This window comes from Harmonia axyridis, chromosome 5 (assembly GCF_914767665.1).
Source record: "Harmonia axyridis chromosome 5, icHarAxyr1.1, whole genome shotgun sequence".
Classification (NCBI taxonomy): Eukaryota; Metazoa; Arthropoda; class Insecta; order Coleoptera; family Coccinellidae; genus Harmonia; species Harmonia axyridis.
In genome coordinates, this window is record NC_059505.1 from 14180720 (window position 1) to 14191356 (window position 10637).

General features: G+C 33.3%; 1 protein-coding gene across 2 annotated transcripts in view; it reads left to right on the forward strand.

The window, feature by feature from the left end:
* LOC123680551 (protein phosphatase 1 regulatory subunit 14B) overlaps window positions 1-8717 on the forward strand; it is a 28237-nt gene extending 19520 nt beyond the window's left edge. Inside the window, exons 3-5 of one of the 2 annotated variants that reach the window (XM_045618503.1) lie at window positions 1917-2009; window positions 4305-4346; window positions 7854-8717. In XM_045618503.1, coding sequence (XP_045474459.1) covers window positions 1917-2009; window positions 4305-4346; window positions 7854-7895 — 177 coding nt within the window. In that variant the 3' untranslated portion in view covers window positions 7896-8717. Of the gene's footprint in view, window positions 1-1913; window positions 2010-4304; window positions 4347-7853 lie in introns of both variants that reach the window. The other variant, XM_045618502.1, reaches the window with a different exon arrangement.
* Window positions 8718-10637: the final 1920 nt, after the last annotated feature.

Genomic DNA, 10637 nt, shown 5'->3' on the forward strand with positions numbered 1-10637 from the left:
AGCCTACCACTTGAAAACTGATTACTAGGCATGCCAGGTGGTTCTTAAAATTTGAAACTCTGTGGTACCATGAATATGAGAGATAGACCAAACATATGTTATATATTCGAAATCAGGGGAAAAAGAGCTAGTCAAATATAGAAAAATATACAGGGTTTTCCATTTGAAAAAATGAAGTTGCAATCAATATTTTGCTCACTCTGTATATATTTCGTTTTGTGAAATCATTTTAAAAAACATTAGTCGATTTCGTGAAACTTTTATGAAAAAAATTTTTTGTACCTCTTTTAGTAACAAATTTGAAGGGGGGGTCCAATTATGGTGAAAATCCCGGTACTTTGAACAAAACACTAGTATTTTTTTAAAATATCCGTTGAAATAAATCATTACAGAGAGGTGAAACTATATGTTCGTACAGAACTACTACTGCCCTCTACTTATTTGCTTCGAAAAAAGAAAGAAGATGAAGTGAATGTACACCCTAGAAAGTTTGGTCATCGCAGGAGCGCCAGAGGGGATATGAACGGGTACCAAAGTTTGACTGATAAGCGAAAAACCACGTTGTGGTAATCCCTCTTAAATGATGAAGTTACTGTAATAAAATGGTTTAAAGGGTTATCCATTTTGTGGATTCGAAATTAAATTTAAATAAAACACACTTTCATAATAATAATAATAATTGACTTTATTCCCACAATACAAGATCAATACAAATAATTTTACAAAGGAAAAAAATAACCTCGAAAATGTGAGAATAGGCGGAGTCTAGTGATGCACCTAAGAATATCGATCAAATTTCTATTTCAATATAATAATAATAATAATAACGTTTATTCACTTGTAAGGAGAAAAAATACATTTTTATACCATCATAGATTGAATAAACTCACAATGTTCTAGGTTGTTAAATAAGTTTTGCGGTTCGATGAAAGAAAAAAACACAATCTTATGGTTTGAAATACACTTTATTATTCAGTATGGATTTTCTCTAATTCTGTGGTTATTCCGTTCATTCTTCCACATCTTGTAGAACAAAATCGTGCGAGAATATATCAGAAACGCACAGTTTTCATAGTTATATTTCATTATTATATGTTGGTACTCCGAACTTTCCGCCACGGCTTTATCTGTCAATTCATCAATTTGCCTTAAAGAAATCAGTTCTGCCAACCAACATTTTTCAATGCAAAAATCACTAAATGATATTTAGGGAAATATTTCATTAATTTCAATAGAAATGCAATGAATTAGAGAAAATAATGTATAATACTCGTACAGAAGGCTCATTCTACCACTCGTTCATTCCAAAACTCGCCACTTCGTGGCTCGTTTTTGAATTTTGAACTCGTGGAAGAATATCAATGCCTTCTGCACTTGTATTATAAATAACTATTCTGCTACCTACATTAATCGTAAGAACTGTCCTGATTACATTGAACGTTTTGAAGGGTTGTATGAGCTGGATAAACCCACAAAATCCAAGTTATGGATATCATAAATTTAGGCTAATGTTCATGAATCACCCTATATCTCCGAAACTAACATTCTTAGGCTACACAACAAGCTACTTTTCTGAAAGGCCTGGATGACCTGCATTCACCACAAGGCTATGGCCTATGGCAAACCACTTATATTGCACCCTTTATATCAAAATTAAACCTCTTATGGAAAAACCCTCCACATACCTACTTGATAAATATTTGATACGCAAAAGCATATGCTGACCTATCACAGCGCTTTTTCGTTTTTTTTTTAATGGGAGTGAGTAGCTTTGTAACTTATAAGATGAACCATTAGATGAATTTCGAATTTAATCATTGCCTAGTGCTAGGGATTTTGAATTGAAAAATAGATTCCAAAACAAAAAATCTTTAGTATTTCCTAAAATTTTCACGATTCTTATATTGTTTCAGAAGAAAGTGGATGATTTAAGTAACGATGAAGTAGAAGTGGACATAGATGAACTTCTAGATTTGGAATCTGAAGAACTTAGAAGGAGGCATTTACAGGTGATGATTAATTCTAATTATTTTGACATGATAATGAAAAATATGTATTTTATGATTGAAATGAAATAACGTATAATACAGAAAGTTGTATATGGATGTATATTTTTAGACATATCATTCATCATCCAAGACTTCTTGAGATCCCTACTGCTAAGTTTCTCATGTCAACATATTGAACAAGTTAACCAGCAGCTCTACGTTGGGCATTCAAGCAAAATATTGACAAAGAAAAATCAAGAAAGGTTTTACGTGAAGTCAGGAGCTTTTCAGCACCATTTGAACAATACCACAGAACTATTTTGTGGTATATGTATGTAAGGAAACTCTCATGATAAAATTTAATGATCAATGCTTCCAGCGACCTCCTACGGGCGTTTCGGAACTATTAATAAGGGCGTAAATTTGAAATGCTTCATATTTAAAATATTTCAATAACAGATTTTGAAATTTTGTTCAGGAGTTTCACCTCTGAACGATAGATTGTTCACATTTTCGAGCCAAAGTTTGACAATGGTTAGCTGCTTCTCTGCTATCGGAAAACGATGGCGTTTACTATATCTCTCTTCACATTTAGAAACACAATAACTGTTGGATTTTAAAATAGGTTGCGAAATATTACATTTCGGACCGAATCGAGGTACACACAAAATAACGAGGTTAAGAAAATATCCCTACAAGCAAACAGAAAATCAGCGATTCGAGAGCCCCCTAGATGCCGCCACTTAATTACGTTTTAAGAGTACCTCAGTTTCTCCTCTATATACGCTACTTACTTTATGTATGTTGTTTCTATGAGTGCAATTTGTGCATGAATGAACAGAAGCACCTGACTTCACTTCAATCTTTCTATTATTTCGGTCGAAATGTCAAACATCATGTTAACATCAAAGAAGCAGATCTAGTGCTGGTTTTTATTCTATTCAGAACCGAATACTTCAATCAGACTTTTTCACACTGAGATTTCGAGTTATGGTGCACGCCGTAGCTCGTTAAAAGCGTTATGTTGCCAGTTTCACATCCATATCCCTTACGGTCACGGTGATAAGATGAAGTCAGTCGGATAATAACTAGGGTCATAACAGCTCCGTCCTTAATCATATCATTCATTCCTACGAAAATTTGACGCCCTTCCCCAGAACTCAGAAACGAAGAATTTTAGAAAATTAAAAAAAACATGTCAACTTCTGTTTTGGTGGATGCGAATTTCAATCATGAGTTTGTTCCGAAAAAAACTCCAATAAAGGTGGCATCAAACATCAACATTTTTAGTATAAAGAAGATACTACGGTTGAACAGACAATTAAACCGCCCAAACTCAAAAACCTGAGAGTTTTGAGGAATCCAAAAATAATTTTCAAGTTTTGAAAGAATTCCTATGACGACATTGTTCCGAAAAAACCACATGAGGGTGGTTTTTTTTTGAAAAAGAGAAGGCGGATGTGTTGTTTTAGTTAAAAAGCTTTTTCTGTTCCATAAAGATCCTAGTTGAAATGTTCAAATTCGGTGATTTTTTTAAGCAATTTGTTATTGAACATTAGCAGAAGGGTTCGTACCACCCTCAGGTTTTTTCGGAACAATGTCGTCATAGGAATTCTTCCTATTCTTTCCTAATTCAAAACTTGAAAATTATTCTTAGATTTTCTTAGGGCTGGTATTATAATACCATCCATAAGGATAACCGTCGGTTGAACCGTGCGTCAACTACCAAATTACGTATTTCTAGTAAGGAATCTGGTAATTGGGGCAACGGTTGAACCGCCGGTTATCCTTCATAATACCGGCCTTAGGGCTTGAGTTCGGGCGGTTCAACTGTCGATTCAACATCACCTTTTGACGGTAAGTTCAAAAGTACCTCATTTCGTGAATAATGAACCGATTTTGAGAATTTTAACTGGGTTGTCTACTGAACATAAATAACTTTCAAACTAACAAACACTCAATCATTCAAAAATGTTGGGGGTTGATCCCACCTTCATGGGAGAGGTTTTTTCGGAACAAGCTCATGATGGAAATTCGCACCCCTGAAAACAGAAGTTGATCTGTTTTCTGAAATTTACGAAAATTCTTCGTTTCTGAGTTCTGGAGGGGTTAAATTTCCGTTGAGACATCCTGTATGTAGAAATTATGAAGTCCTCATGTTTCACCTATTCCAACATGATGATATCTATTGTTTTCGATTACTTTGAACGAAAGCCAGTCAATTCTTGCCGGATTTTCATTAATTTCATATTGTTTGCTGTTTCTATGACATAATGTTTTCAATATAAGGAACTTATGAACACTTGTTTTTTGCAGGCCCTTCTTATAAATGCAAAAGGCTCACAAAACGATGTTAAAGTAAGTATTGAATTCTTCATCTTCATAGATAGAACTTCTTATAAGGTAGTCGTTGAATTAGTAGATACAATAAATTTAAAGGATGTAAAATCCTATAAGAATTGATTACAAATATGATATAGAGTTTTTAAAGGAATTTCAAATAAAAAACATCAGAGATTGTGATATAATATAAATGTGGAAGTAGTATTTGTTTTGGGTTATGAAATATGTTGGGACGAGTGCGAATGATGTTATAGTGTAAAATAGGGCACATGGTAGAGATATAGAACTAAAAAATGTTAAGATTATGATGTGGTATTTCCTCATTCTCCTCTACGGGCTACGTTTAAAAAATGTACTTTGAATTGAAAATAATTGGCTTTCAAGATGTAACACTCAAGAAAACTTTCATTGATAAATTATGAATAATGTGAAAATCGTTCCTCTTCAATTCAATGCTCTCTTTTTATTCGTACGCTACTTGGCAAGTTGTCCGCTTAGCCCCTTAGCCTATTAATAGATCTCAGTCCTGGCTGTAGTATTATTATTTACGTCGAACGGCAAGGAAGTAGTTGAACAGCACATTTCCTCATGGCTAAATCCATAATTGAAATTTAATGTTGAAACTGTTATTCATTCTATTCATGGAAAATATGTTGGAACATGAAGACAATTTATATTTTTTCATATTTTCCAGTTTTTTACTCTGTAGTTTACAGAAAATTGATATATCTATAAGAATGATCCTAAGTATTAACTCTCAAACGCGAATGTAAACAAATGGTAAAAACAATTTTTTCTTGAGAGGGATTACCACCACGTGTTTTTCGCGTATCAGTCAAACTTTGATACCATTCATTTCCCCTCTGGCCATCCTGCGATGACCAAACTTTCATCTTCATTATTTCTTCGAAACATATATGTAGATTCAATCCATGTATTGCTCTTTTTGAAAGCTTGCATTTATATATCCCTTGTGTCTAACCACTTGTGTTTTTCACTTAAAGGCTATTTTATGATTATATCATATTTCATAACTGACTGGATCCAAGGTTTTATTACGTTAACATTCTGATCTTTTGCTTTCAATTCAACCTTCTAACAGAGCTCTTAACTTAAAAGGGAATAGTAATACCACCACGTGACTGCTTAGTTCAAAACGAAATCAGAGATATTTCTTCTTACAAATCTCTGATTTTAATGGGGTATTCACATAGTTTCGTTCAATAATATTCTACATTAGAATGACAATATTTTTAATTTACAAATGAAGAGAAAAATGTTGGTAACTTTTCATTTTTCGCGAAAGGATTGATAATAACTTAAACATACAAAGTACTGATATATTTTTGAAATATTCGTGAGAAAAAAACTACAAAATACCATTTCAAAAATTGTTAAACTTTAATTTGGTGAAAGAATAATGGACCGTCGTACAGTGCTGCCCTCTACTTATATCCTTTGTAAAGAGAAAGGAGATAATATACAAATTCGTAGACCGTACAAAGTTTGGTCATCGTAGGATCTCCAGAGGGTAAATGAATGGATGCCTAATGTTTGACTGATACGCGGAAAGCCACGTGGTGGTAATACCTGTTAATTGATAAGTTCACTTTGAACTGATAAAATACGAAGTTTTTGTTACCACCAAAGTTTTTCATTAGATATTTGTATTTTGATGTTGAAGAGGAACGTTACAGATTAACTATAAAAAAAAAACTGATTTATGTATTCGAATATGAAATTTTATCTAAATAAAAATAGAATTGTAAAAGAGATTCATTCTGCAACCGAAAATTTTGAGATCGGAATCCAAAGATTTTTCCATCTCAGATGTAATCACAAAACTCTATCTTCAGTCAACTCGGGAGCAATAATAATAATAATCCGCTCTACAGTATTCAAACCCAGCGTCAAACAAATAATATGACATGACTCCAAATCGTTTATAATAACCGCTGCGCGTCTACTAAATCACCTGAAAACGGTTGAAGACAACCTTTCTCTATACATCTGAACGTAGAATGAATCAACAAATTTAAAACGAATTGGATAAATCGATGTTGCTTAAAGCATCGGATGTCAAAAAAAGTGTTATCTATATGACCTCAACTTGACACGTGCGCTTTCGCTAGGTGTATCACTGAACCTCTATAGTCCGTTCAAATATAAGACGGAGCAATATAAACTAAGCAAATGGCATGGATCGCTGTTCGTCCCGAACAGACAGGATCGTACTCTCAACGGAATGTGAATATCAATGATTGATTTGTTCATCCATTTCACAGAGGAGTAAGAAAGTTATCTATGGCTTCACTTATTGAGATCGCTACCTCTGTAAATTTACGATTTTTTTTTTTTGAGAATGTGTTTATGAAACTGACACCGAAGAGGAGAGTGAATCAAATTCGGAATAATTTTAATTGCATTATTATGTTAAATTCTTCACATTATTTTTTTTATATTTATTATTTGGGATTTTTTATGAAAAGATTTGAAGAGTACTTCCTTTCGACGAAAAAAAGTTGGATTTATTGGCTGCGTTCAGCGGACACAACAGTTCATTAAACAGTTGAAGATTGTTAATATTCTACAAACTTTTTGCTGAACTCTATTCTATTGGTTTCCGCTACGAAGCGGTCACCTTTGATAGCAAATTAATCTAATGCTACTTTTTGGTAATATGTTGAGTTTATTAACTGACAAGTGACAGTGGTTTTCGGACGCAATTTAAATTTCAAATATAGCAATGATGGAAAGTGGAAACTGAAACATATACGTTTAATAACATTCTAAAATGTTACTTTGTAAAATTCTCATGTACTAAGGAATTGTATATTCATAAAAATTTTCATTTCTTGGAATAACTGCTCTATTTGATCCAAAATCCAAATTAGGTGAGAGTTCAGTTGAAATAAAGCAATAATAATACCGGAAACTTGGAAATTAAAATCGATAGTATAGAATTGTCTCTCATCATAACTTAACCTGCAAGAAGGACCCACATATACTGTTGAGGAAAGGAGCAACCCGTCCAGCAGAGACTGCCAAGGAGCAACCCGTCAGAGAATACTAACATTACCAAACTGATACCTATCAGTAACGGAGCTACTTACGCTACCGATCTTTTTACTGAAAGCGCTCATTGAGAATATCACGTGGTGGTGTTCCCTCTTGAATACTTATTTAATGATAAACTAATTTTTCAGATAATGAATATTTACAATCTAGTAATATTACATTTGATGTGTCATCGAGACTTCGAGGGTGGGGTATCTATGAAAAGATTAAACATAAATTTTCGTATGTAAGACCATAAACGCCTCTGGTTCCGGGAGGCCATTTGTATAAAATTATCTCATTGATTCTTGGAAATTTATTAGAGTTATATTATCGAAACTATCCTGCTATATGTACATACAGTGTGAGCATATCAGTCAGGGTTATTTTTCTGTCGATCTCCTATTTTAAATCTATAAATATGTATTTATCTTTATGCAACTTCAAACCAATTTTTTTTTCCAGAAATTCATCAACGATTTATTAGATAAAGCGAAGACGCTGTAAATTCCAAGTTGAATGTGCTAAAAGGGTTCAACAACTTTGGCCCCACGGAGCCAGCACAAACTACCGTTATAAGTACTGCATCAATGTTCTTTTACCATTGGACAAAATCGAAGTTCGTCCCTGTCGACGCTGTAACAAAGAAGAAGAATAGCAGTTTCGATGAGACAAAACATCACAGTTGATTCGAACCAATAGCTATGATAGCTTAGGATTGAATCCTCAGACTTTTCAGAATTACCAAAGGTGTCAAACAGTGAACGATATGGTAGAATTTATTGATTCCAATTGAATTTACGAAATTTCTCTGTGATGAAGGTGTTTTTCTTCTCGGCGCTTTTTTCGTGAATGTGGTCAATGACAATGTTCATGACGATTTTCTAATTTTTATATGCAGTCCTAAATATTTGCTACAATATCAATATTACTAGTACTAGTCTATGTAATAAAAAAATTTCTGCTAGTGATTTTTCAAGAAAGATTTTGATAATTGAATTTTGTGATTTGAAGTATTCCATATCAAAATACTATGATAAATTCTTTTGTAATTGAAGTAGAAATACCAAATGTAGTCCCTTGTTTTGTGCTATTTTATAAAAAAAATATTTACACTCAAAGAATGTTGAAGCTATTATGGAAGCTATTCTCAACAAAAAAGAACAAATATCATGTATTCTACACCGAATATATAATTTGAAATGTTAATCAGAAATAATTAAGCGACCCTGTTGTGATCTCAGCCTTCTTATTTTTGACATGTCTATCATAGATTGTATAGAAATAGCAATAAGTTGTCCATTTTAAAAATAAATAGTAGAAAATTTATCCTAGATTATTTCTCATCATATCTATATAGAATTGTTGGTAATGAAGATTAGGCCATTGACCCCGGTAGTTCGGACTGTTAGGTTCATAGATCCCATTGTTGGAGGGGAAGTAGGGTACAGCGCCAAAAGTCAAGGGCGGCATTTCAAGGTTGATCAACAAAAATCACGTGTGTAGAAATTCAAAGTACCGAATGAAATTTAATTCGGTCAACAGGAAGAGGAATACAAACAAATTTAATTAACATCGAGGCTGCCGCAGTATGCATTATACTCATAAATATCCAGATTTCGCGTAATTCCCTCATACTGCTCTTACAAGTTGTAGACGCTAAAAAAAACAGATGCACTCATGATCCTTGTCGATGTCCGCTTTGCTAAACGTTGCCGAGTTTTATTGCCTATTTGGGGCGATTTCTGGATTATTTTTCTTTTCAATTCTCCAATCAGAATGTTGGTTGCTCAGAATAGAATGCAAAATATCCGAGAAACGATTCCGTTTCACCATTTCCACACTTATCCATCTTAAGAAATATAACAAGTTTTTTTATTTCATACCTCAATCCATTATATTATAATATTTTTTGATCGTGTTTTATGATCAAAGTCGGTATTCTCATATTCTGAATTTTTCGATTTGCCTTTGGATATAAGGACTTCAAATTAGATAAAAGAAAGTAAGCTTTATAATGTTTCATTTTTCATTCATTTTTTTTTCTGTACTGGGAAATATGTACGGTTGAATCGTCGTACGGTAAACTAGACTCAAGACCATCCAACATGCGATTGAATATGGAAAAACCTGAAATATGAAATAGGCAGTGAAATCCATATTTTCAATACTTGACAATTTGATGAAAACTTGGAATAGTTAAACTTTAGGATTTCTCTTCGACATCCACATTTACATTCACCGTGATTTTTTTGAGTTTAATAACTTGATTATTTCAAATTTTATAAATAATAAATAAAATATATTTTAAAATAAAGTTGACAATGCCGTCAAACTTACATTGTAAGAGTATCTAGATACAAAATAAGATACTTTTTTGCAAAGTTATCTTAAGATAGTTAAAAAAAAAAATTCAAATAACTATCTGAAGATACTTTTTCAGATACTTTGTCAGGTGTAAAGGTTTTGGACGTTTCGTAATTGTGTCGTGATCAGTGGCGGCTTGTTCTATGAGGTAGATGAGGCAGTGCCCCACTTGTAATCAGCGCTTACTTTTTCACAAATTCCCACACATAATAATATGACCGGCATTCAAAACCGCTTCTCCTAAAATATTTGTTTTTTTATAATGGATGATTATTCATAAATTTAAGTGAACACATCCTTCTATTACCTACATTCTTTAGCGAGTATTTCTGGAGCTAAATTAGGTAGATACTCTCTGGTGGTTGCGGTGTTTCATCCAGAGATCGCTGGTGGTTTCATATGTTGGACAATCCAGCGATTCCTGCCCAAAACACCTTACCACTCCATCGTGAAGGGGTCACTCGGACCTACAGTTCCGTATCCGTATAAAAAGAAAAAAATATTGGAGCATCAGGTGATACAGAACCGAAAACAACGGGTAAGTGTAAAACGAGGACGAATGCAAAAATCACAGATGACAGATAGGAGCGACGCCGACAAAGTGGATAAATAAAGCAAAATAATAAACCTCGGACATAGACGTGCTTGTGGTGCAAAAAGGGTAGGTCTTTCATATACATTTTTTTCAGCCCCTTTCCGCTAATTATAACTCCCCAAAGATGTCGCACAAAAAGAAGTTTTTAATTTTTTTCTTGAAAACAAATGACATTTAAAGAAATTGTTGGTAGTGTTCCTCTATGATTCCAAGGAGTAGAAAAAGCCAAACTTGTTTCGCAATGACTTTTTCTTTATTCATATTTTGCAATATTAATTTTGGATAGA